This window comes from Heloderma suspectum, chromosome 3 (genome assembly GCF_057233095.1).
Source record: "Heloderma suspectum isolate Gila_16-S chromosome 3, 16-S_ref, whole genome shotgun sequence".
In the NCBI taxonomy this organism is placed as follows: Eukaryota; Metazoa; Chordata; class Lepidosauria; order Squamata; family Helodermatidae; genus Heloderma; species Heloderma suspectum.
The window spans coordinates 70,008,844-70,036,625 of NC_139460.1; the positions used below are offsets into that span (position 1 = coordinate 70,008,844).

The 27,782-nt window shown below is 41.9% G+C and overlaps 1 protein-coding gene across 11 annotated transcripts in view; it reads left to right on the forward strand.

The window, feature by feature from the left end:
- Positions 1–27,782, forward strand: part of GBE1 (1,4-alpha-glucan branching enzyme 1) — a 206,082-nt gene that overhangs the window by 165,223 nt on the left and 13,077 nt on the right. For 8 of the 11 annotated variants that reach the window (XM_084843494.1, XM_084843495.1, XM_084843503.1 and 5 more), the window contains 3 exons: positions 8,063–8,247; positions 14,099–14,227; positions 27,346–27,465. In XM_084843494.1, the coding sequence (XP_084699620.1) occupies positions 8,063–8,247; positions 14,099–14,227; positions 27,346–27,465 (434 nt within the window). Of the gene's footprint in view, positions 1–8,062; positions 8,248–14,098; positions 14,228–18,747; positions 18,798–19,626; positions 27,466–27,782 lie in introns of those variants that run through there. The other 3 variants (XM_084843504.1, XM_084843505.1, XM_084843499.1) reach the window with 2 other exon arrangements.

Below are 27,782 nucleotides of genomic sequence, written 5' to 3' on the forward strand. Positions count from 1 at the left end.
GGGAAATCCCCAGGATCCTATGGCCCTTCAGACTAGGGGCCATAGGATTGCTCCCTAAAATGCTTAAATAACGATTGTTTTAACATTATAGCAATATCTGAAACCTTATCTTGTCTTGCCTTTCCATTCCTTTGACCAGGACCAATCTTGGTTGGAATTCAGATGACAACATTAAAGGCTGGACCTGCCCAGCCCCAGTGAAATTTGGGGCACTTTTTTCCCTTTCAACAGCAGATCCCCTTCCCAGTGCCTAACCACAAGCTGATGTGGTTCATGTGAAATACCAATTTGTGGGTTCTTTGACCCATGAATTGGTGGGGCTGTGCCAGAGTGAGTGTGTGTGCTGCCTCCAGCTTTTGAAATTCAGGGAAGTGTCAAAGCAGCAGCCCAGTTTGCATGTAAGGACTATCTATGGGTTAAGCAACCCATAGTCTGGGCTGCGCAGCAGTGAGCAAGCATGCCAACAGTAAAACATGGATTGAAGCTCTGCGTTGTTTGTTCCTGAGCAACCCAGATTTCTGTGTTCTCATGTTGCATCACACAACCCAGGAACAGGGCGTTCCTAGGTTGCTTATGAAAGCATATGGAAAGCAGAAGTGGCAAGCAGGCAGGAAGCTGTTGTCCTGCATTAATTTAAATGCACAATACTATCCTGATGGCTGTCAGCCTCCAGGCTCTGGGGCTGACAGGCATCTCACGCAGAGCATCACTTCCATGCTCCTCTCGCCTGCATTTTTGCTAGACTGGCCATTTTGCCCATCTGGCTGGGGCTCTGCAGAGTGGGAGGGAAGGAGGCTGGGGCACTGGAGGATTCTTCGTAAGCCTGCTGTCCCAGTCTACTCCCCTGCCCACCCACAGAACCACCTCCTTTCCCTCCTCTCCAAGTTCACATTTGCGAGCTCATAGAAGCAGCCACCGTGGTTCTCTCTGAGCCAGCGGGGAGGGGAGTTCAGACTCCTGGATCTGATATTGGAGTACTGCCTCTGGCCTTGGATCCAGGAATCTGAAGTATCCTATATCTCCTCCCCCCCCGCCAGACTTTGTCTAGGGGCCATAGGATTGCTCGCTAAATCTTTGTCTAGCAGCTACATCTTTTATTCATTTTTACTCTGAAGTAGGTGCAAGCTGTCTGATCCCTGTGCCTACTGTAGAATAAAAATATTTTTAAAGCATAGCTGCTAGACACAGATTTATAGTAATGTTTGTTTTGGTCCTAAGGTGCTGTGGTTTGAGGAAAGGGCATACGGAAGTAATTCCGCAGTTTGTTGGATCTTGAACTTTGCCTGTACTAGAGAAAAGACATTTTTTGTGTATATGTAGAATGTCTGGTAGCTGTGCTTTCCCTCTTTGCCCCTTGAGTGTACGGGTTTCATGGCATCCCTAATCATTAAGTACCTCTAGACCAATAGAGCAAGTCAGGCTCCTTTGTCTCTCTCCAACCAATGTGGTGAGAAAAGGAGTAAGAATAGTTTTTGAATGCAGCAGGCAGTGCTTGCTTTCTTCTCTGATTGGTTGGATTGTCAAAGAAACATGAGCTGCCTTATACTGAGTCATACTATTGGTACATCTCAGGACTGCCTACTTCTGGGGCAGAGAAAAGGTAGATTATAATCTACTGGTAGATCTCTAGGGGATTTACAGTATCTGAAGAACATGTTGAACATTATAACTAAAGAACATGCTGACCTGTGTTACCGAAACCTGGTTGGATGAACAAGGAGGAGTCAGTCTCTCCCAAATATGTCCGCCAGGGTTCTTGTGCAGCACGAAACTTGACTAGAGGGGTTGGGAGGGGAGGGGTGGCCTTGGTCTATAGGGACTCTATCCCTCTGGTTAGATGCCTTATCCAACAGTCAGCCAGTTTTGAGTGTCTGTACCTGGTGTTGGGCACCTGAGACAGGATAGGGATTCTGTTGGTGTACTGCCCACCCTGCTGCCCAACAGTCTCCCTGCCTGAGCTGACTGAGGTGGTCTCGAGCATGATGTTGAGGACCCCAAAGCTTATGGTTTGGGGGGACTTTAATATTCATGCTGAGGCTACTTTGTCAAGAGTGGCTCAGGACTTCTTGGCCACCATGTCAACCATGGGCCTGTCTCAAATAATATCTTGCCCAACACATGTGTCAGGACACACTTTGGACCTGTTTTTTTGTGCTGGATTGGAAGAAAATAATCTGCGGGTGGGGTAGCCAGTAGTGACTCTTTTGGCGTGGACAGATCATTATCTGATCAGTTTTGACCTTCAGGCCACCTGTAACATCTGCAGGGGTGGGAGACCAAATTTGATGGTCCGCCCCCTGAGACTGATGGATTTCTGAGGCCTCTTGGGGGTATTCCTACAGGCTTAGCCAGCGGTCATGCCGAGATCCTAGTCACCACTTGGAATGAGGAGATAACCTGGGCTATCGATATGATCGCTCCCAAATGTCCTTGGCCTAGTCGTAGAACCATGTCAGCTCCTTAGTATTCTGATGAGCTTAGGGTGATGAAACGACTTGTGTCAACAATTAGAGTGCAAGTTGCGGAAGATTCAGAACGAATATGATCGAACATAGGTAAGAATCCATTTGCGATCTTATTCTGTGGCCATGATGGGGACGAAGAAATCCTATTTCTCTGCCACCATTTCATCTGCTCAGTGTTGTTCAGTGGAGCTCATTCATGTCACTAAAGGACTCTTGGGTGTAGGCCTTGAAACACAACAACTTGTACCCTCAAAGGCCCACTGTGAATAATTTGCCAGACACTTTGCAGATAAAATTGCTTGTATTCATGCTGACTTGGATGCCATTGTTTTGACAGAGTCTGATATGGATGGAGCTGGTGCACCATCTACTCATGTTTTGGATACCTTTTATGCTTGAGCAACCTGAGGACATGGACAAACTGCTTGGAGGACTGAAGCCTACTACTTGCCCTTTAGAACCTTGCTCATCCTGGCTTGTGACACCTGCCAGAGGTGGGATGGATTTCTGGACCTCTGAGGTGATAAATGCCTCCTTAAGGGATGGTGAGGTCCCCGCAGCTTCGAAAGAAGCTGTGGTGAGGCCCTTGTTGAAGAAACCAAATTTAGATCCTGTGTTTTTTGATAACTACTGCCCTGTGTCAACTTTGCCATTCTTGGGCACAGTGCTGGAGCATGTGGTGGTCTCACAACTTCAAGCCATTTTGGATGAAACTAATTACCTAGATCTATTCCATTCAGGTTCCAGGCCTGGTTATGGGATGGAAACAGCCTCGGTTGCCCTGGTTGATGACTTACACCAGGGAATGGATGGGGGAAGTGCAACCCTGTTGGTTCTTCTGGACCTCTCAGCAGCTTTCAATACCATCAACCATGGAATCCTTCTGGATTGCTTCTGGATTGGGCTTGGGAAGCACAGTTTTAAAGTGATTCTGGTCCTTTCTGGAGGAGCGGTCTCAGAAGGTGGTACTGGGGGACTTCTGCTCCACCCCCTGGCCGTTAGTCTGTTGGCTGCAAGGTTCTTTCTTGTCCTCCATGCTTTTTAACATCTACATGAAACCGCTGGGGGAAGTCAGCAGGAGGACTGGGCTGAAATGTTGTCAGTATGCAGATGATACTCAGGTTTACCTCTCGTTTCCCTCTGCATGTCCCAGGAAGGCTGTGGAACTCTTGAATGAGTGTCTGGAGGTTGTTTTGGGATAGATGAGGGTGAACAAGCTGAAACTTAATCCAGACAAGATGGCAGTATTGTGGGTTGGGAAACCAACTACTTTGGATGGAGGTTTACAACTGGTCTTAGTTGTATTCCCCTTAAAAGACCCAAGTGTGCAGTCTGGGAGTCCTCCTGGACTCTGAGCTAACTGGCGAAGCCAGATGGCTGCAGTGTCCAGGAGTGTCCAGAAGCTTAGGCTTGTATGCCAGCTGCAGCCCTATCTGGAGAGGACGGACCTTTCCTCAGGTATCCATGCACTAGTGACGTCCAGGCTGGACTATTGCAATGCTCTGTACATAGGGCTGCCTTTGAAAATGGTTCAGAAACTTCAGCTGGTGCAGAATGCAGCTGCCTGAATATTGGTGAGGACAAGGTGATTTGATCACATAAGGCATACACTGCACCAGCTGCATTGGTTATCGATGTGTTTCTGATCCTAATTTAGAGTGCTGGTTTTGACCTTAAACAGTTCGGGACCAAGTTACTTGAAGGACCGCCTTCACCCATATCAGCCTGCCTGCACTTCTAAGATCAAAAAGAGAGGCCCTTCTCATTTTCCCACCCATGAGAGCAGTCAGGTGGGAGAGGGCCTTGTCTGCAGTGGCCCCACACCTTTGTAACAAGGTGCCATCAGAGGTCTGCCATGGTCCATCGTTGCAGGCTTTTAAGAAGGCCTTAAAAACATTAGTTTACCGTGGCCTTCTCTTGGTATGACTGCTGTTGTTTGCTGTTATTGCCATTTATTGTTGGCTTTTATTGTTGTTTTTATTTATGTGTTTATGTTTTATCGCTTTTAATAGTTTACCTGTTTCATGTATTTCATTGCTGTAAGCTGCCTTGGCAAGGCTTCTGCGCTGAAAGGTGGCTAATAAATATGATAGATAGATGATATAGATAGATGGATGGATGGATGGATGGATGGATGGATGGATGGATGGATCGATCAGCAAGGCTTTCTATCTCCCACCGGTTTGACAGTAGCACCAACAAAAAGCTCTCCCCCCTCCCCCGCCTCCTAAATTAGGCTGCTGAAATCAAGAGCACTTGGAGGAAACAGGAGTAGATTTATGTGTGAAAGTATTTGTGTGTGCGCATTAGTTCTGGTACTAAAATTACATTCCTGGACCAAGTATTGCTCAGAGGCACCTTTGCCGCAATTGTGTCAACCCTCCTGAGCCACTGGTTGGTGGATTTCATGATTCTAGTAGAAAACAATGTAAATCCCACGAGCCTAAACTCTGCCCAGCCCTCTGCTCTGTACTAACTGGCAGCATCTTGCCAGGGTTTCAGACAGGGGTCTCGCCAGCTCTAACACAGAGATGTGTTCTACCACTTAGGAACATAGGAAGCTGCGTTATACTGAGCCAGACCATGTGTCCATCTATCCCAGTATTGTTGACACTGACTGGTAGCTGCTCCCTAGGGTTTCAGACAGGTGTTTTCCCAGCCCTATCTGGAGATGTTAGGGGTCACACCTAGGACCTTCAGCATGCAAAGCACAGCCCCTCTCAAGAGGAATAATATCTGCAGTTGTCTCTTGACCTCCGAATGTAGACTAGAAAGCGACAGCATCTCCCATTATCCTATTCTAGACAATCTGTATGTTTGTTTGTTTTTGTGAAAAAGAATAGCTATTATCTCTTCAGCTTCTTTTCAAAGATTAAACATGGAGAGCTGTATTTCCTCTTTGACGCTGAAATGCTGGGTTAATCTGGAATGCTGTAAGCCATTTAAAAAGAAAAAGAAACAATGCCTATAATCTAGTTTTATCTTGACATGGATAAACTTGTTTTTAACCTATCTCGAAATGCATGTGATGTGTCATTCCCACCACTCAGCCTTTCCAAGCCTTATCTCACACATGATTTAATGTGTGTATATATTGTGAAGGCAAGAACCAAACTGTTGACAACTCTAGCCCTCTGAAACTGGCTCTCAGAATGTAATATCATCATTTTTATATAATGAATATTCTTGTTTGTGATTCAATTCCAATTTCAGTATTGTACTGTTACAGTTTTCTCATCATATTTCCAGTCCAGTATTAGCCAAAGGTCACTTTCAGTATTTTCCTATCATTCTGGTGCACTTACTCCCGAAATACATTAGGGTTTTTTTTATTATTATTATTCTGAATTTTGGAACTTAATGGGTGTATTTGTCAACCTAAAATTTAGCAGCTGCTTGGCGATTCAAAGTAGACTACATTCAAAATTATTCATGCTTTGTACCTTATTTTTATTTACTCTTGTGTACTTATTTTTTTATTTTCCCTTGTAATGGATTAATTTATTCTACCTGGTTAATATTCTTTGGGTTCCAAGTATGAAAAGTATCTAGAAAATTCATTTTGTAAGCATGAATTCTCTCAGCAACTTTGGTGTTTTTCCTATGTGAACCTCAATTACCAAAACCACATGGAAGGCTTCAAATGGTGGCTCCACTTATATACTTAGCAATCATCTCAAGAGTCGACTTTGTCTGTAGGTTTATGAAGTAGATGTGATTGGTCTAACCCATGAGAATTATCCAATGTCTAGTGGTAAGAGTGTCAGTGTCTGAGCAAGAAGACAAACCATTGATTGCATTCAGGAAAACAAAGCACATAGTGCTGGCCAGATGATAATATAATTCATAATATTGGTGCTATATAGCATCCCTTCCAACACACACACACTTAGTTCATTTATAGAAAAATACTTTTAGAAAGGTTGTAAAACATACACAAGTTACAATGCACTTTATTTTAAAAAGTATAAAAATCATAAACATAGGAAGGTGAGGGAAGATTCCCTTCCCAAAATTCTATAGAATAAGGAATGTTTTATGGGTTTTTAAGGATAAGGAGGGAGTAAAAAATATAGATATCTGGAACATAATCCTACAGCCTGTGTAACTTGTGATCAAGCAACTAGCCATGTATTGTGTCTGAAAGGCCAGCTTCAAGATTTGGGGGAAGAGAACATCAATAGGCCCCTTTAATCAGCAAGGGGCAGAGGAGGTGGGACCTTTAATCAGCAAGGAGCAGAGGAGGTGGGACAATTTGGGAGAATGCCCTAGGCCCCTTGCCTAGATTCCATGCACAAAATGGGCTGCAAGCCATTTTTCCACCTTGCAGCTGTTCATCCATTATGCTAAGAGACAGCAAGAGGGCCAGCTTTTTCAATCTCTGTAACTATGCTGAATGGGAAAACATTAACCCCTCTGGTAGATGTTGTCCAGCCTCTGACCTCCTCAGTGGATCTTCTGTTGCTTTCAGGACGCTCTGCTGCTTGGAGTCAGCACTGTCAAGAAGAATAGGTAGCTCACTGAGCCTCTGGTGAGACACTGTACATGGCTAGCTTGGTGGAGCACAAGTTGTGCATGTATGTATGTGTGTATGTATGTGTGTGTGTGTATGTGTGTATATATATATATATTTAATCTGCTGTATATATATATCTTAGAAAATAGAAGCAGGTGAGCAATCTTAACATATAAAATTGATTTGTCTTAATTGCACACGAAATTATATGGAAATGTTTTCAAATTAGAGTCCTCTAAAAGTTAGAAATGTTTGCCTGCTCTTCTCATGGTTCTTGAAATAACTTCCATATTGGATTTATTAGAAGACGGGATCTACTGTCAACTAGGTTGGACCTATAATTAAGGACTTTTAGAGTGCAATCCTATGGAGATAGTCATCAACTTCTGAACTTGGAGGCTGACGACTATCCACTGCAGGGGATCTGGAGCACAGAGGCAATCCTTGCATCCATGCTCTGGCTGCCCTGCATTTTTGGCTAGACAGGTGATCTAGCCAGGGATCGGAGTGAGGGGGGGGGGGCTGTGTGGTGCATAGGAACCTGTGTAACGCAGCTTCCACAGTCTCCTCCCCACCCCTGGGACTGCCCCCTTTTCCCCATCTCTGTACTCTGTTTCTGAGCATGGAGACATAGCTGGTGTGGAGAGAACCGTGCCGGCTACAACAGCAGGAGGGGAGCGCAGTTTCTGGGAACCGAGGTTGGAGCTGACTGTGTCTAGTGGCGATAGGATTGCTTCCTCCGTTATTTGTTTCTGACGTTTCCTTGTTATTAGCAATGTTGTCATATTTTCCAGCCTGCTCATTTTTTATTTTTTTTATTTTGGTGATATTTAAACATAACCACTGAAGGCTAAGTACTTATCCATGTGCTAAGTATTTAGCAATTCAGATTCTTGCAGTCCAATAGAAATGCCATAGATAGTCTAAAGATGTAAAAAGGTATACAATGAAAATACTAAATTAAAATACTTGCAGTACTTTTTTTTTTTTGAACTAAGCATTTAAATACATTTTGGAGGGGTGTTAACTATTGCAGACTCATTATATTGCATGGCTTTTTTCTTTCTTTTTTTCTAAATAGGTAATGAGTTTGGGCATCCAGAATGGTTGGATTTTCCCAGAAAAGGCAATAATGAAAGCTACCATTATGCTAGGAGACAGTTTCATTTAGCTGATGATCAGCTTCTTCGCTATAGATTCCTAAATGCATTTGACAGAGATATGAACAAATTGGAAGAAAGATTTGGCTGGCTTGCATCACCCCCGGTAAAGTATATACAGTAAAAAGTGTTATCCATTAGTCACAAATTTCAATAATAGACAATTTTCAGAATTTCAATAATAGACAAAATAACTCTTGTGTATGGTTTTATCCCCTTAACATATTTTCAGAACAAGTCAGTGGTGGCTTGTGCTGATAAAATTCTGAAGCAGTATCCCATTTACCATAGTAGGATTTTTTTTCCTTCCCCTCCGTTTGACTTTTCTTTAAAAATATGTTTATAAATAAAGCTGTCTAGATCTAATACAGTGATATCTTTAAAAATGTTCTGATTATTTTGGCAACTGTGTTTGATATAAATTACTTAGAATAATGTTTTTACTTTTTGATAATTAGTTATATTTTTGCTTCCTGATCAACAAGATTCTATTTACCGTCAAAACTAGACTACAAATAGATGCAATACCAACTCCAGTTATGTTTGATTGTGTTACAACTCCTGCCATTTTACTCTTGGATCCCATTTCCAAGCTTCACATGGACCAGTAATTTACTTGAATGAGGAACACTTTGGCTATTTGCATATTATGGGTCACTGGTAGAGTGCATAGGCTAGAAGAGAGCTTCGGCGATTGGACGGTATAGAAATGAAATAAATAATAAATAAATAGACGTATATTCAGTAAACAAAACACCTTTTGGTTTAACATGTTGACTGGGTTCACAAGTGCACATTCTGTTGTAGGGTTGCTGGATGGTTTGTTAACTGCCCAAGCCACCCAGCTTTGCCGTGTTCACGCATAACAACAGTGACAGTAATTAGGGAAATGGGCTGGCACACAACCAGCATGCATGGGTGTGGTTAACAAGCCACCGTGGCTTATTAACCACCTTCATGTCATGTGAACCAGGGCAATGTGTGAAGGGCTTTCCATGTTCACTCAAGCTCCAAAATGTTCTATTCCCCCTCCCATCCTGTTAATACGACCTTATTAAATTCCATAGGCAAAAACTGGGTGAAAAATTGAGCTCTTTTCAAAAGATAAAAACACCTTTTACTAAAGGGTATAAGAACTGTATACATGCACTGGTCTGCTAGCAGGCTGCTTCATGCAAGTGTCCCAGAGCGTGTCAGCACTTGCACTGACAATAGACAGCATTGCAGCCTTTAATTAACACAGCTGCTGCCACAGGAGGCTTCTGGGGAAAGCTCTGCAACTATAAACTTGGTAGAGGAGACAACGTTATACCCGAGGATGACCATGGAATTTTATGGAATGAGTTGTCTGTGAAAATTAATTCCATAGGAAAGTAATTAGTCTGAACTGCCATAGAACCATTTGTTGCTTTTCTAATGCGGCTAGATTTGCATTGGAAAATTCCTTTCTTAGACCCTGATACTTTTATTTGTAATTAATATGTAAAGCAGTTGTGCTGTAGCCAATGGCATTCCATTAGAATCGTTGATGTTGAGGTGAAAATAAGATACATTCACAGATATTGTATTTTATATATTTCTTTTGTAAACCACTTAGAGAACTTACATCAAGCAGTATATAATTAGTTTAGAGATATAACAATAAATTCTGTCTACTCTCTAACAAGAAATAGCCCTGCAGCCTCTACGAATTGCTTATTTATAATAAAAATTTCTATTCTGCCATTCTCTTGCAATGAAGACAACCTGTTTCTGTTCTGACTTGGATTCCTGCATTGAGCAGGGGGTTGGACTCGATGGCCTTGTAGGCCCCTTCCAACCCTACTATTGTATGATTCTATGATTCCCATCAAAATATGCACATTGTCAAAACAGGATTATTTTGTAGATTTTGAAAGCCAGTATAGGCACAATATTATTGTGAGTTCAATTACTTTATAGTTTAAGAGATTTTTTCTTGATTGATACATTAGAGGTCAGTGAAGTCTCGATCATCAACTTACCTCACAGAGCTCCCTCCCCCCTTGCTGAATGGTGTGTTCAAGAGCTAGCCAAACCATTCATGTGTCTTAAAGCATATTGGTTCCTAAAGATTTGCTTATCTTACTGAAAAATCTAATGACTATGAGTCAAGGATCATTCTAGGTCTAGGAGTTGGAGACTGGATACCTCATTTCTGAGCCTGAGAAAATAGCATCACCAGTAAAGCTAATCTTTATTTATTTATTTATTTATTTATTATTAAATTTATTAATCGCCCATCTGGCTGGTCACCCAGCCACTCTGGGCGATGTACAACATACAATAAAACAGTTTAAAACAATAAAATTCTACAATAAAAACATTTTCTAAAATACCCTAACCCACCCCAAATGCCTGCCTGAACAACCACGTTTTTAATGCACGACGGAAGCTCATTAAAGAGGGAGCATGACAGAGGTCCCTAGGGAGGGAGTTCCACAGAGTGGGGGCCACCACAGAAAAGGCCCTCTCCCTCGTCCCCACCAGTCTAGCTGTCCTGGCTGATGGGACAGAGAGAAGGCCATCCAAGGCTGATCTTGTTAAGTGGCCTGTCTGGTGCTGCTGGAGGCGCTCCTTAAGATAGGCTGGGCCAGAAGCATATAGGGTTTTAAAGGTCAAAACCAACACCTTGAATTTGGCCCGGAAAACAACTGGTAACCAGTGCAACTCCTTCAGCACTGGAGTGATGTGATCTCGCCGGCGGCTGCCTTTAATCAGGCGAGCTGCCGCGTTCTGTACCAGCTGCAGCTTCCGAACCGTCTTCAAGGGTAACCCCGCGTAGAGTGCATTACAGTAGTCTAAACGAGAGGAGACCAGGGCATGTACTACCAATGGGAGCAGATGGTCGGGAAGGAAGGGGCGCAGCCGCCGTATCAGATGGAGTTGATACAGCGCTGTCCAGCTCACAGCTGACACCTGAGTCTCCATGGACATCTGGGAGTCCAAAATGACCCCCAGGCTGCGGACCTGGTCTTTCAAGGGTAGCTGTACCCCATTCAACACCAGGTCAACATCCCCTAGCCTCCTCTTTTCTCCCACCAAAAGTACCTCAGTCTTGTCAGGGTTCAGCTTCAGCTTATTCCTCCCCATCCAGCCACTCACTGTCCCCAGACATTTGGACAGGGGTTCTACGGCCAACCTTGGTGAAGATTTGAATGAGAGGTAGAGCTGCGTGTCATCCGCATATTGATGACACTGCACCCCAAACCTCCTGATGATAGCCCCCAGCGGCTTCACATAGATGTTAAATAGCATCGGGGAGAGGATGGAACCCTGTGGCACCCCACAAGTAAGCGGCCACAGGTCCGAAACCTCCTCTCCCAGTGTTACCCTCTGGTAACTGCCGGAGAGGAAGGACCGGAACCACCGCAATACGGTGTCTCCAATTCCCAACCCCTCCAGGCGGTCCAGGAGGATACCATGGTCAACGGTATCAAAAGCCACTGAGTGGTCGAGGAGAACAAGGAAGGAGCATTCACCCCTATCCAGAGCCCTCCTCATATCATCTACCAAGGCGACCAAGGCCGTTTCTGTCCCATGCCCAAGTCTGAAGCCCGACTGAAATGGGTCTAGATAATCAGTTTCTTCCAAGTGTGCCTTCAACTGCACCGCCACCACCCGCTCAGTCACCTTGCCCAAAAATGGCAGATTTGAGACTGGGCGAAAGTTGTTCAGAACTTGAGGATCCAAGGAGGGCTTCTTTAAGAGTGGTCTTATCACTGCCTCCTTGAGGGCTGATGGCATCACTCCCTCCTCAAGGGAGGCATTCACCACCGCCCTGATCCCCTCACCCAGTCTGTCTCTGCAGCCCATAATGAGCCAAGATGGGCAAGGATCAAGTAAGCAGGTGGTCGGCCGTACAGATGAAAGCACCTTGTCCACTTCATCAGGAGGAAGAAGCTGGAACCGATCCCACAAAACCGGTTTGCCACAGGCCGCCTCTTGCTCACTAACTGTATCCACAGCGTGCAGAGTAACACACCTAATCTGAACAATTTTATCTGCAAAGTGCCTTGCCAAGGCCTCACAGGAGTCCTTAGAATGCTCCAGTGATTCCGGAGCCACAGGACCGACCAGGCTCCGGACCACTTGGAACAGCCTCCTGGGACAGCACTCTGCAGACGCGATGGAGGCAGCATAATATTCCTTTTTTGCTGCCTTCACTGCCACGTGATAGGCTGAAGATACAGCTCTAGCCCGTGTCTGATCGTCTTTGGAGCGAGACTTCCGCCACCGGCACTCTAGCCGTCTCACCTCCTGTTTCAGAGCTCGTAACCGCGGATTGAACCATGGTGCAGTCTGAGCCCTGTTCAGGGGGAGAGGGCATTTCGGAGCCACTTGATCTAATGCCCCAGTGATTGCGGCATTCCAGCCACCCACCAGGGTCTCGACCGAGTGGCCGTTGGCGTGCCCCAGAGAATCCCCAGGCACGTTCAGGAATCCATTTGGATCCATAAGTCGCCTGGGGCGGACCATTTTAATGGGTCCTCCACCCCTGCGGAGGGGTTGTGGAACCGAGAAGTCCAACGTCACCAGATAGTGATCTGACCATGACAAGGGGGTGGTGGATATACCCCCGACTTCCAGATCACTCCCCGCTTCTCCAGAAACAAACATAAAGTCTAGTGCATAACCGGCTACATGGGTGGGCCCAGTTAGAATATGGTGCAGCTCCCAGGAGGCCATGGTCTCCATGAAGTCCCGAGGTGCTCCTCTGAGGATGGCCTCCGAATGTACGTTGAAGTCCCCCAACACCAATAAGTTAGGGGACTGTACACACACATCAGAGACCACCTCAAGCACCTCGGCCAGGGAGTCAGTCGTGCAGTGGGGTGGACGGTACACGAGCAGAATCCCCAGACTGCCCTTTGGGCCCAACCTCCAGTACATGCACTCAGCAACCATGGTCTCCCAGAGAGGGGGTCTGGTGAAGGCCAAGGACTCTCGGTAGATAACAGCCACTCCGCCTCCCCGATCCCCAGCCCTCGGCTGCTGTGCATACGAAAACCCGGCTGGGCACATGGCTGCAAGGGTTGGAGCACCGGCCTCAGCCAGCCAGGTCTCCGTAATACATGCCAGGTCTGCACCCTCATCCAGGATCATGTCATGGATGAGGGAGGTTTTCTGGGTAACAGACCTGGCATTGCAGAGCAGCAAACGAAGGCCAGAAGATGGGGTCACGCCTCCCCCAACCATCCTTTGGCTCTGGACAGGCCCGGAGCAGGGGACAGATATTACACATCTCTCCCTTGTTCCCCTTACCTGGCATGGCCTGCCCCTAGCACTCCTCCAGCGCCTGCCGCCCAGCCTCCGTATGTTCTGGCCCCCAACACTCCCCCCACTGCCTCCATCAGTGGATCTGAACCCAAGTATAAAGCTACTCTGTTAACCTGCAGCTGAGGGCAGTTGAAAGTTTTTTCATTTGTAAGAGGAAATAGTGCTTGAACCATACCCCCTGCTCTCTTATTCCTCACTACGCCCTGCTCCCGTGTAACCCAGTCCTCTGCATGTTTATCATAAGTCCCACTCAATCAATAGGATTTACCCAAAGGTTAATGTGCAGAGGATTGCAGCCTTGGGGTGCAATCCTATGCATGTTTAGACAGAAGAAAGTCCTACAACTCCCAGCATTCCCCAGAGTTTCTATACACATAGACACACAACCCTTCAATAGCTAAAGTGAAATATGTAGCTGATGTGTTATTCCTTTTTTTTCTTTTATAGCTTATTCAACAGTTTAAAAATTGAAACCATAGTTTTATGATTTGAATTCTTATATGAAGTTACTTACAGACAGGGTGCCATTTTCATTTTAACTTATTTCATCTTCACCCCACTCTCCCCACCCCAGTGTCTTGGTTAAATTCCATGTGGTAGTAAACATGCGAAATCATTTATTAAGTATATAATGTAACTTTTTTGTTTACTCTTTACAGGCCTATGTGTGTGAACAACATGAATCAAACAAAGTTATTGCATTTGAGAGGGCAAATCTCCTATTTATATTTAATTTCCACCCATCTAAAAGCTACACGGATTACCGAGTGGGTATAGAAAAACCAGGAAAATATCCTTTTCTTCACTATTCGTGTCTATCACTATGGCCCGTTTCGGGTGTAACACTGTGTGAATAAGCCTCAAGCTCACAAGCTCGTTCTTCCTTTTCCTCCTTTAGCACAGCCACAAGGATGATATTGGAACATCCGCTTCCTGTTTAACGTTAACTGCGGTTTATGGTTATATCCAGAAAGGACAAACTGTGGTTAGTTTAAACTTATGATCCTGGTTTGTCTCAATAAACCAAACTCTGGTCTGTTATTATGTCCAGAACGGACCTATAATTGAACGTTTATGTGTTCAACGTTTTGTTTTTTAAGTTTGACTTCAAACTTTAATGAAAAAAGGAAGTACAGTGTTGTTTGTTGGTTTATTTTACAGTTTATTAAAGTACAGTTTATTATTGCTGGTTATAAACGTACAGTTTATTGTTGCTGGTTATAGAAATTGTCTCACCTCAGTATGGTTCACATAGCTCCTGTGGTATTATTTATACAGCACCATGAGTGTGGATCTCGCTTTGCTCCATAGGCAAAATAACTATAGATTCCTGTCCAAAGAAGCTTAAACATTTGACGACAGGCAGAGGGTAGAGAGACGGTGGTAATGAGAGAGGCATGGGGAAAAAACAGTGTATATGAGAATATGCAGTTACATAAAAGGCCTCTTCACACAAACATATGAAGGCTAAAACTGGGGACAGGCCTGTATATGCTTGCCTCCCCCCCTCAGTCCCTCTGTACACTGGCCTCACCCCCTCAGATCCCCAACCTTGCTGTGTTGCGGCAAGATCTAAAGGGGAGTTCTATCTGCATTTGGTTGCCGGAGTTCTACTCGCAATCATCGCATGCAGGGACATTGGGGACGGGACCCTCATGTGCGGCCCCATCCCCATTTTAATCGTCTTGCATTTGGGAAAATGCATGAAGAGGGCTATATTTCGGCTGCAATCCTATGCATGCTTTCCTGGGAGAAGCTCAGTGGAACTTTCTTTTGAGTAAACATGCATAGAGTCATTCTGTTAGGTTTTCTTGAAGCTTTAGGCCAGGGCTTCACGAGCAAGGTAAACCATCTAACCTGAGCCCTGTTTAAGTAATGAAAATGTCTTAATCTCAGGCAGCTCATTTTCATAATTTGTTCCTTAAAAGCCCACCTTTTAGTTGGGATATATCATGTTAGGGCAAAGCGGAAGAAGCCAGTTTGCCCCCCACATCCTTCCACAAATCCAGAAACCAAGGAGAGGGTGAGATTCTGGTGGCAGCATAGCTTCAGAGCCTTGAACCCTTTCCTTATGATGGTGACACCAACATCACATTGTTTCTTAGGATTGTTTCATTGTGAAATCATTGTACTCTATCCTCTTTTATCAAGCTTTTGTATAATGTTGTTGTACTTAATAGTATTATGCTGTTCAGTTTGAAAATTAGAACCTTCCAGTATTTACTAGGTTTTGGCTCTTATATTGTATAGCATCCAGTGGCAAAGGTTCATTTGGGGAATAGGCTGACTTCTAACTCTGCCTTTATATGTTAATATCAGTTGTGTTTCCAAAGTGGGCAAAAGGCAACACCAAGTGTTTATAATGCCTGTCCACAACTCCCTTAAAGTGGGTGTGTAACCTATGATTTTAATGAATACAGGTTTGTGTGTGTGTGCATTGCATAAAACCTCTCTGTTACGCTTACATCTCCTTTTGTCAAATCTATACTTTCTCCACTCCTCAGGTCTCTCCCATCCTTTTATAAAGCTTCTTGTTCTTTGCGCACTATTGTTCCTTTATTAAACTAGGCCTTTGTCTGACTGATGCAGCATGGCTGCTCTTATGTTCTATTACAATCCCTGCACAAATGCCAGACTTCAGCTATTCTGTTTCTTCCTATCATGGTTGTTGTTGTTTCTGGTTTTGTCCCAGCCAAACTTTATTTAACTGCTGCACTGTTAGCATTCTTTGGACTGGCCCTTCCCATGTCAGTAGTTAGGATGTTCATGAACATGCCATGACATCCATTTCATGTGCTGGCATTGGTAGAAGGGCTTGCAGGTGAAAGCCAGTTTTTAACCTATTGCATATAGGATATCCAAAATATTCCAGTGTTATCTATACTTTAATATACATCCTATTTTCCCTTTATATGTATGAGATTAATAAATACCAGTAGAATCCAATGTGAATTAGTTTTCACACTGAATTCTAGTAGACTGCTGCAGAGTGTACAATTTCATAGGCAAATTCCACAGCTCCCATTTCCATTTTTTTTTATTTGCAAGTTAAAGTTCCCAATGGTTTACAATAAATTTGGTCCATTGCTAGTTTGACCAGGGCATCCATGCATTCTCGGCCCTGTGAACTGAACATAAGCTTAGTCAAAGCAAAATTGAATTCTTATCCAAGCAAATGTTATTGGGAAATTTGTTTGAGAGATGCACCCAGTGGTCACATTTGCTGCCGCTTCTTGTGTGATCTCCACATTTATTTTGACTCAGTGGAAATCAGATTTGGATTTAATGAAGTGAAAATACATCAGGCATGCTCAACACAAATAATTGCTTACAAAAAAATACAAGATGGCTTTTTTCTACATTGAAAGAGGACAAAAATAGTTCTAATGGAGAAACCAGTGCACAATACATATCCACTAAGTATCCAGAGAAGGGGGATGCACGTGTGGAAAAGAACTAGGTGTAGTCTGAGCTTTGTTGCTGTTTTTGCCACAGTACTTCTCTTATTGCCAGAGATGAGCATCTTTTTAGACTTAAAAGAGTATGTGCCTGTGACCCCCTACCATGAAAACAGCAAGCAGAGTTCTGGTTTTCTCTGTGAGAGCCTCTCCTGCGAATACGTGTTAAGGCAGGGAACACCTGTTCCATATCTCACAGGCTCCATCCTGTGGAGTGGGCGTAGGTGCTCCCATACATGAGCATTTCATATATTGTTGTATTATAGGGGCAATAGTTCTGTGATCCCTACAATGCAACAAAACTGCATAAAACGTGCATTCAGGGGAGCATCTGCATAGACTATGGCGTAGATCAATCCCTCTCTACTGGAGTGGTGTGGGGGACAGACATTGGGAAAATCCCATCTGCTCTGCACTGGTCATGCTTTTAGGAATAACCCATTGGCTGATGACATCATCAGCCTTCAATCGTCAGCAGAACCTGAGCACAAGCAAAAGATTCAGAAGAATAATATGTTGAAATATTTGCAAGGAGTCCCCACACTAGATAATGGAACTGCACTTGTATGTCCTGGACGACACCATACCTTGCTTCAAGGAATATGAAAAGCAAATTCCTTCTTCCTCTAGAGAAGGGAAATAGAGATAGGCAGACCATGATCCTTTTTTTAAAAAAAGATCAGTTAAGAGGACAACTTTAAAAAAGAGAGAGAGAGAGGCAATTTCTGAATCAGTGAAGCTTCTTGGCCCCATTCTCATCAGGAAGTCTAAATCCAATGTAGCCTGTGGTTCTCCTGCTTAGGTGGAACTGGCCTCACTACCTTTCACACTTTGTATTCTTACTGGAAGCTTGCAAACAACATAAGGGATCCAATCCAGGCAGGGAGAAGGGCACAGATTGCAGGAAGTCTCTGACACTCCATGCATACTAGGAGATGCTTTCTGGACTGGAAAGTTCATGCATAAGAAATTTGTATTCCCCTCTCCCTCATATTATTTTATTAAAAAGTATGTTTTTGACCTTCAGTGTGCCTGATGTCAGTACAATTATTCATGCCTGAAATGCATGTTGATAGATTTTGTTTTTAAGTTATGTAAAGGTTCAGGGGGAAATAGTTCACTTAACAAGCCTTCTAGTTTTGCATGCTACACAAAGCATCAAAAGTTTAATACCTATAGTAAAGGTATACTAATGCAGATTCATACCAGGGATGGAGGAGTATGTCAGCTGGATAGCTAAGTAAATAATATTAGATATGGCCTGAGATCTTGAGAAGATTAGCACTAAAATTTAGGTAGCTGCACTTCTTAAAGATGTAAATTAAGGCTCCCTGACATTTGCAACCTGTACCTAGAGCTTCTAATGAGCCAATAAGGTCACTTGATTGAGTCACTGGAGTGTGATTGCCCAAGGCAAAAATGTTTCTTTGTAGCTGCTTGGTTTGTTCGCCGCTTTGAAGTGCAGTTATGTAACTGTCCCTAGTTATTAGAATTCAAGCTTTATATAAAATGAAGACAAAGAATTTAATTTAGGATCAGCCAAATGCGAAGTTCCATCAAGGTACTTCATGTGTTAAGGTTAATATCAGTAGCTGAGAATATTTTTTATCTACTATTGAAATTCACTTCTTAAAAAAAAAAAAAGGTTCTAGAATGAAACAGATTTTCAGCAATACGAGTTCTTCTCATAGTGATGTGGTACGTTATTTACTAGTTTGTCCTGGCTTCTGAACATCCCCAGGTATGGGATTACACATGCATAAGGTGAGCCACTGGAATCTTCTGGAAGATCCAAGGTTTGAGTGCCCCTTCTGTTTACCTCAGGCAATTTTTTTTTTTTTTTTGCACAGTCCCATATATGTAGCTATTTAGAGGACACCTCAAGCAGCAACAGCTCCTGGTAAGTACAACTTTGTATTTTCTTTAACACTAGTGTAAAGGCAGTTCAGTGCCAATACTTCAATATTACCATTGCATTAAGGGCACAATCCTATGCATGTTTAGATGAGGGGGAAAGCCCTACACCTCCTAGCATTCCCCAGCCAGCATGCTGGCTGGGAAAGACTGGGAGTTGTAGGACTTTTTTCCCGATCTAAACATGCATAGTATTGCACCTTAAGTTGTTTTAGGAGCTTTTGTGGATATAGACAGTTTAGACTATTGAAAAATGTTCGGTCTTAATATGGAATAAATTGACCAGTCTTGATTAGCTGTGAGATTTTTTTAAAAAAATACCCTAATGCTCTTTTGATTTAATGGTGGAGAGAGATTTGTTAACCATACTTTATATATTTTAAGGAAAAACCTTATTGACAATTATAAATAAGAAGTTGAGAATAGACAAGTGAAGATAATTATCTCTAACAAATGAGAACTGATGGAAAATGTAACCAGATGATAAGCCATGAATAGCTCTTGTACATACTGTTGCAGCTGATAGTTGGGTTTGTTTTACTTGCCCATTATCCACTGAGTTCCTAATAGGAACCAACCCTCTGTTCTGATTAGTACAAACCTCCAAATGTGAGCCCAGAACTATTATCTATTCCCTGGGCATAATCTGAAGGCACATGCAGCAACACTGCTGAAACCGATTACATTTGGATCTGGTCAGTCTCAGGAAACTGCCTGGGAATCCCATGTAAAGATACCTTGAGTTTCATGGAAGAAAAGTGGGATATAAATGTAATAAAATTAATTGCAATTCCCTGTTCGATTTGTTGCTTTAGTCAGTTCCATGCATATCTACATGAAGGCTGGCTGGAAAAAAATGTCTTCTCCTCATCCTCCCTTCAGCCACCCAAGATGAGGTTCCAGAGAAGGAAACAAAGGGAACAGATCGGGGGAAGAAAAATCACAGCAGCTATGCATTGTCTCTTTCACACACATACATGCACACAGTGCCACAGTTCAATACTTAATTTTTGTTTTACACAATATGCTTTGATATTGTGCAGGCTGAACAATCATTGTACTTCTATGAGAGAAAAGCTAGCTTACAATTTCCTAAAGATGTGTTAGCTGGTTGCTGCATTTTGCATGTGCTGAAGTCTGTGCATCCCCCTTATATAGGTTTTTTATAAAGGTAGCCCGTTTAATACAAAAAATTGTTCTTCATTTTTGCTCTTTTAGCTGATACAACAGTTGCTTCATCCTTTCTAATGACTTCAGCGTAACGTGAGAGTATCAGTTTGGAGATCCCAAAAGAAGAACTGATCCCATTCGATTGTCACTAAAACAATCTTGCATTCCTACCGTTTTCTTGCTTCACAGGGTAACAAATGTTCTCCTGTATCTAAATACCTATATGGCTGAAAGAATCATAATACTTCCATGACTTTATTAAAGGTGTTGGGATACATCCTTGTGCCATATGATTCAGTGTATTTGAAGTAGTTTGGCTTAGAAAAGGATGTATATTGCAATCACTTCAGCATGCCATTAAAATACATTTCCTAGAATATTGTTTTATCTATGATAGACAAGAACAGTTTATTTTTAAAGACTCTGATGAATGTCTACATAAATGAAACCAGAAGGTATGGAAACTAATAGTTCATGTATCCTTGATAAATATGGGCTTGCAGCATATTTCAGGATTTGGGCATAAATTCTCATCAGCCTTTTCCTAAACAAAAGGTCTTAATTATGCCATATCATAATCTTCATAAATAACAATTACAATTTCTGCTGTGAGAGACGTTGATTATAAAATACTAATTTTGTTCTTTCTGTCTGGTCTGAATTTACCTAATGATGCTTCATGTGTCATTAAGCCTGCCTAAGATAAAAAATGAATGCTTCACTTCATGAATTTGTTTAAAAAAAACATCATAAAAGCGTAGTAATTAAGTAAGTAATATGGTAGATAATGTCAGAAGTCCTGTTTTAAGCTCACTCTACAAGGGTTCATTGGGTCCGTTCTTTTGGAGGTAACAAACAGTAAGGATAACACATTTTGCTTTGTTTTCAAGTGGGTCACTGTTAGTATCTCTTGCCACACTTGAGCTAGAGCAAGAGATTAAAATAATTGTGTTATACAAGTAATGGAAGTGCTTGGCTCGCATTTCAAGTTTTAATGAGGAAACATTCATAAAAGGAACTTGCCCAGGTCTGAGGTATAATTGGAATGAAAATGAATAAATTGATTTAGGAAATACATTAAATATTGGGAGCAAAGGTGATTGCAGTTCTTACATATGTTAAAAACGATATAGTGTGGGTTGGATCCAGGATCTGCCTTTTGTGAACAGAAGTGAGGAGAAAGTTTGGAGGTTTACATGTAACCAGAGTGGATCCCATAGGATTGTGCCCTTAATCGTTTAGGAAACCGAATACATATTTGCGCTAGACAGTGTAACATGCTTACTAAGCTGGCGTAACATCATTGCCTATAAAAATACACCAGTGCCGTTCTTGATATGTACTAGAACCAGCAATGGTCAGCCTCTGGCTGAATCTCAACCTATGTACCCAAGTTGCTATCTGTTTCCCCATCTCCCTCTGCTTCATGCTTCTGGAAGGTAATTGGAGGGAGGACGGACTGCAACTTGGGTGTATATTAAGAAAATAATTATTTCCAAGATTATGTGTCTTTCCCATTCTCATAATATACCCCCCCCCATTCTGGAATTTGCTGGAAGTAATTCTGTGTGGCAATAGTTTTATTTGCTATCTACACTGTGCAAGAGCTATGCATTCTATGGCTGCCCATCACTTGAAGCATTTCCATCTCGGTGCCACCTGGTCCTGGTATCAGGTGGCTCTAACATAACACACTGTTAAGCAGAGGCTTTTCCAGGGAGATAGAATATGAGAATTGGCTCAGTTCCACTACCAAATTATTTTAGATGCTTCCAAATGCCAATGAAATTGGCCAGATAGCATATTTTGTAACAATTTTGGTCTCTTCAAATGTTTGAAAAATTATTTTATTCAAAAAAATACCTTATTTTTTTCTTCACAAAACTTCCATTTGTAACGAACTTCCATCTTAGGAAACTCATTTGTGACAGCAAATGAAGCAATGTGTAAAGTGGGGCAGGATGGGAGATACTATGTTTAGTTTATATCTAAGAATTATTTTCATGTCCATGGTTAGGGAGATGCAATGATTTTTTTCCTTCTTAAAATTAACAAAGCTATAAACATTTTCATTTGCTGGTAAATAAATGTAAAACAACCATTAAAGATGTCAGAGCTTTCAGCAACAATGATAAATTATTAAATGTAACATATACTGTAGATCACAGAAGCTAAACAAGAAATGCCAGTGGGAGGCATCACTCCCCATTCATAAACTACAATGACATCATAGATGCTTTTGCTAGTGTTAAGTTTAAAAAGGCACCAGAGAGAGCAACTACAGTTGTTCTTTATAGGTCTCAGTGAGGTTTATGACAATAAAGCAAGAAGCCATTTAGGCATATTTATACAATAAATAGTGCCACATTTGAGGGTTTTGTGGCATTCGGGCTTTTGGGAGCGTAACGTTATATCAAAAGCATTACAACCAGTATTTTTAAACTTTTAGTAGGACTTGCCTTTAGCCTAAAACTGTGTCTATGACCTTATTCATATTAGCCTTTGTAGGAAATACGTATTGTCTTTTGTAGCCTGTAACTGGTCCAGTGTCTCCAGGATTCTCACAGAAGCTCTGATGCACATATAAAGTTCTACGGGAGCTGGAGTTTCCTTGTTTGATTCAGTATCAGGGAATGTTTTTCATGTATAATCAAAGTGAACTTCCTGGGGAGGCCTCGGTTCATATGAATCTCTGTATTGTGTACTCGAGTGCTGTACAGTTTGGATTGACGTACTGTATGTTGTCTCTTTCAGAGAGACAAGGAGCACAAGGGCATTTTGGAGACTAACTGGCTTACTGTGATATGAGCATTCACAGACAAGAGGCTATTTCATTACCTAGTAAAAAGTGGTGTGAGTTTGTGTTTAATATATACATACTATATTGTCTGAGGTACAGTAGAACAACAACAACAAAAAAGAATAGTTAACAAGGTGAGAACTAAAGATAACGAGAGTGCAAAGAGCCCATCTTGATCCCTTGGCTGTGAAAGGCGAATATATTATCTAAACATCTCTATGTTTACTAGAGCATCAAAGCATGAATATAGCAATTGCTGAAAAACAAAGATGGGAGACATAGTTTTTTGTAGTCAGAGACCCAACCAGAATCTTTATTCAGATGGTAAGACATTGTGTCAAGCAGCAAGGAGCATAACTTCTGTGGTATACTTTTGTTAATTCTTGTTGGGAAACTACAGAAGGAATTGAGGGCCCTATAACTATGCATGTGTGGCTGTTTTACTCTGTTTCTCACTAGTTTGGGTTTGTGATGCCACTGAGTGTTGGGGGGCTAAATATGCCCATGTTGGGTGATGGGAACTTTCGACTATGCAGCATGGAAATACAGAATGGGTATATGGTGCAAAACTCACTCCTAGACAGTTGCTCCAGGGGAAGCAACTGCGTGATGCCACCCAGTTCACACCCTGTGTGATCATTGTTCACACAGAGACATAACTTGTGTTTAAAAATGTGTAATGACTAACGCAGGTCTACAGATGCCTTTAACCAGAAGTAAGGTGCACACACAATGGATTTTTGCACTATGCTCTTGAATTGGGGAAAAGGTATTTCTAAAATAGCTTAACTCTTTTTCAAAGTACAAAAGCATAGACTTTGTTTTTCACACATTTTTGCTTTCAAACCAGGCACATGCATATTCATTTCAAAAGCAAAAAATTGCTTAATTAGTGTACCCATCCCCTAGCACATGGGCCAGTTCCAAAAGGCCTAACTAGAAAAAGATGAAGATTGGGAAATTCATGTTTGCCAACTAAGGAGAGAAAGGTGATGCTCTGGAAATGACAGAGCAAGGGATTGGGAGGTTATGTGACCAAGGAAGCTCAGATGCTGGTGGAAATGGTGGACCGCGGAGTTGGAAATGGGCAGGTGTAGGAAGATGGGGGTGGGGGAAAATAGAGCAAGAGTGGCAAAAATACCTGACTTCACAGGAAGATGAACCCAAATGACTTAACTTCCTGGTTGGTTGCAAAAAGTAAGAGAAATACTGTGGGCACAGACTACCCACAGGTTTCTCGGGTTGGGTTCCAATTGAAAAAAGAATCAACAACCTCCAGCTCCCTAAGCACTCTTAAATGCTAAAATATTCTTTAAAACCCAGCCAAAATACTGGCTTTGATATAGTAAAATGTTGGACTCTTGATAATTTAATCTCTGTAGTGATAATTGTGAGACCAAATAGAGGCTACGCTGTTATTAAGGACCCCAGAGCCACCATTATTTGATTAAAAATAGATTTGGATGTGGAGTCTTACCAATAGGGCTTCTCCTTAGGATTCCCAATAGAGTTCAGAATCTGCATGTTCAGCTCAATGTTTTGGTACCTGCTTCCCAATACCGTAAGTGCACTTTTTGATGACTTCCCTAGCACTTAAAGCTGACAACTCACACACAGGTTGAAGATTACTTGCATGGCTTTCCAAGGCAAACTGTGTTCCTATGGTTAGAACCCAGTTTGGGGACTCAATGGGCACCTCCGCAGGGATGGTTAAACTCCCTCTCTCTGTCTCTGGGTGTGCAAGATAGCAGATATCTCTGGGCAATTGCAGCAAATAAAGTGGTTCAGTCAGAAAGCCCAAAAGGAACTGTGGCCCTGGCAATGTGAAATTGGTACTGGAGTAGAACAGAGAATCATGCTAGGAAAGAGTCACAAGGTACATTATTAAAGTCAATTGGACCCCAGGTTATTCTCAGAACTGCGACACACCAGCATAAAGGATGCCTAAGCAGAAAGAATTGCCATTCTGCCCAAACTTCAAGGCTGTTGAAAAAAAAGGAACAAAGAGCTCAGTGGCTCAGGAGCTGGACCCAGGATGGGTCAATACAAAGAGAACAGTAGTTTAGTTCCAGCAACTGAATGGAAAGCACAAGGAGGTTCCTTACCTCTTGATTAACTTATATCTAGCTGACTATGCAGGGTAGCATAGTATAATATTTAAAACAAAATGTGTCATCAAGGGTGTTCAGATAGTGCTTGACCTGGTTGACATGTCTGGGGGATTGGGATGCTTCAGGATTGGACTATTTTCCCTTCCAGGGCTTTTGTTTGGCCAAAAACATTTTGATTACCTTGTGGCTTAGTCAACTGTTGGTGGAATAACAAACAGCAACTCTATTCTATGGCCATTGTCTCTGTAGCCACTTCAGAGCCTTAACAATGTTCCTGTGGCTTTTTAAGTTCTCTCTTCTGGAAGAAAAATGGATTCTTGAGCCAAGGTGTCAGGTTAATGCCAATTAAGTACAGAGTACACAATACATGTCAGAGCCAGCACATCTGAAGCTCCTCTGTAACAGTGACACCAGCAGTGGACACCAAATGGAAGGATGGGAGCTTCCACTTCAACAGAAAATAGAGGAAGGACCAGTTAGACGTGGATAAATTTCAGCAGTATCCCCTAGGGAAGCTTGCATTGTGAAGCAGGCTTTGGTTGTTGAACAGTGGGGAATATGTCTGTGAGTGAATACTGTAGATTTGCTAGTGTGTCTTCTTAGAAAACATATTCTCCAATGCCAGTGGCTCTGGATCAATTTCAGTCTTTCATTCTTATCCATAAATGGCAGTTTCCATGCCCTTCCCTCTTTCACCAACAAAATCTCAGCAGGATTAATATTGGAAATGTAGAAATTTAAATCATCTTATGTATATCATAAATTTATGTTTTGTAATCAGCCAAACTTTTGGTTTTAGGATTTTTATACAATATTTAAGACTTCTTTTCCTGACAGCTGGATGCATAAATAAAAGCAGTTGTAACTCTTCAGTAAAGCCCAGTTCAGCTGAGAAAGTTTTGTCAAAATATATAAAGGATAGCAATTCTGTTAGCATCACAATCCTCAGACTTGATCAAAAGGCTGAACATACACTGAAGCCTTAGAGCACTCTGAGTCATCAAAAGAACAAGCATGGCTTCATTCTGCTCTAATCCTATTAGTGGAGGCTCCATCAGAAAGTTTTGTTTTTTGTTTTTCCCCAAGCTCAAAATTAAGGTTCTGGAACATTGTTCCAAACAAGCTACTGTTCATACTACATTAGAAACTTTTATGTCAGTAAAACTTTCTGAAAGCAAGGTCAATGCCTCTATTAGTTTTAAATTGCATTACTTGGTTGACCTAAGGCTGAGAAAATAGCCCTATTCAGGCATTCAAAATGTTCGTAAAAGTGTGAAGGAGGGGCATGCTAGCCCTGCCCTTTCTGTCACTCTCTGTACGTGGAAGACAAACTTTCTGAAGGAGAGCATCTCCATGGATACAGGAAGCTCTCCCCATGTGTAGAGGGTGATGAAAATGGCAGAAGCGAGAGTGAGGCTAGCGCACTTATCCCCCTCCTTGTTCTTTTACTTTACATAGTTTTAGACTGCCTGAAGAGGGCTAATATCTTCCTTAAATTTTGATAATATTGCGTTGCATTTTATAGAACTTTCTGAAGGAGGTAGTGATTTCCAAAACTACGGTAGAGCTTAATATTCCAGCACTTACTATTTTCACAAAACATTGCAGCTTTTCTGATCAAGTTGGTAATAACTTAACACAGGGAATAGCTAATAATGTTATGAGAGAGAGTAAATAACAAATAATGCAATGAGATGGAGCTGTATCATAGGAGAAGAGGGTATCTTAAAGCAGCCAGATGAAAGCAGCCAGATGAAAGCTTTACATTTCAAAATCTTCTGTGAATCCATCTGTTGGAAAAAAACCACTACAAGTAGCTTTTCCCAATTTATTTGGTACATAATAGCATTTGTCTGGATTGGATCAAGACTAAATCAATCCTGCTTTATTCCCATTGAAGTCAATTGATCAAGTTAGTCATGACCTCAATCCCATTGATTTCAATGGAACTAAAGCATAACTAACTTCACCTGGACCCAAGCCTATGTAAACTTATGCTCACTGTATTCTATAACTTTATTTCATACATAATTCAGATGAAGATACGAGATTTACCAGCAGCACCATCCTATATATGTCTACTCAAAGTAAGCCCCATTGACTTCAAAGGGGCTTACTCCCAGCTAATTTGGTATAGGATTGCAGGCTAAATCTTGTTCTCGAAATAGATTGAAATTGACTAATATGGCGTATCTTCAATCATGAAGTAATATTTATATAGTCAAGCATATACCCTTGCTCTTACCACTGTCTTGCCTGTATTTTGGGAAATAGATAGCATTCTTCTCTTAGAGTAATTTTCAGAAATTTGGCAAATAACAGTTGGGATCTCTAGGTGTTAAATTACAGAGGAAGTTCATTTCTGGAGTTAGCTTGATTCAGTTCCATTCATTATTTAATGTTGTCAAGTTATACTGATTATATTTGATATCAAAGTCCTTAACTGTTGCCTTAAGTATAAAATTGCACTGGATTCTGATGCTCCAGAGTATGGAGGACATAGCAGACTGGACCATAACACAGAATTCTTCTCTCAGCAATATTCACACAACCATCGACCTAATTCTCTTTTGGTAAGTACTGTTATTTTTTCTACTTCACTTCTGCAAAGTATGTCTGCAGTGATAGTTTAACATTTTAAATCCTTGATTAAACGTGCATTTTGCCTCCCCACCCCCCTGAAATATGATGATTAGTGTTTCCATGAAAATCTAAGATTAAACCAGAGGTCATCAGGGGATGTAATATGATTTAGGCACAGTGATAGTTAGGCAGTAATATTTATAAATACCTTTTGAACTTTAAAATTCAAATATTACTAAACTGCATACAGGAATTCTATGAAATAACTAAGCATGAAATCATTTTAGTGTGCATTTTTTGTTGTCAT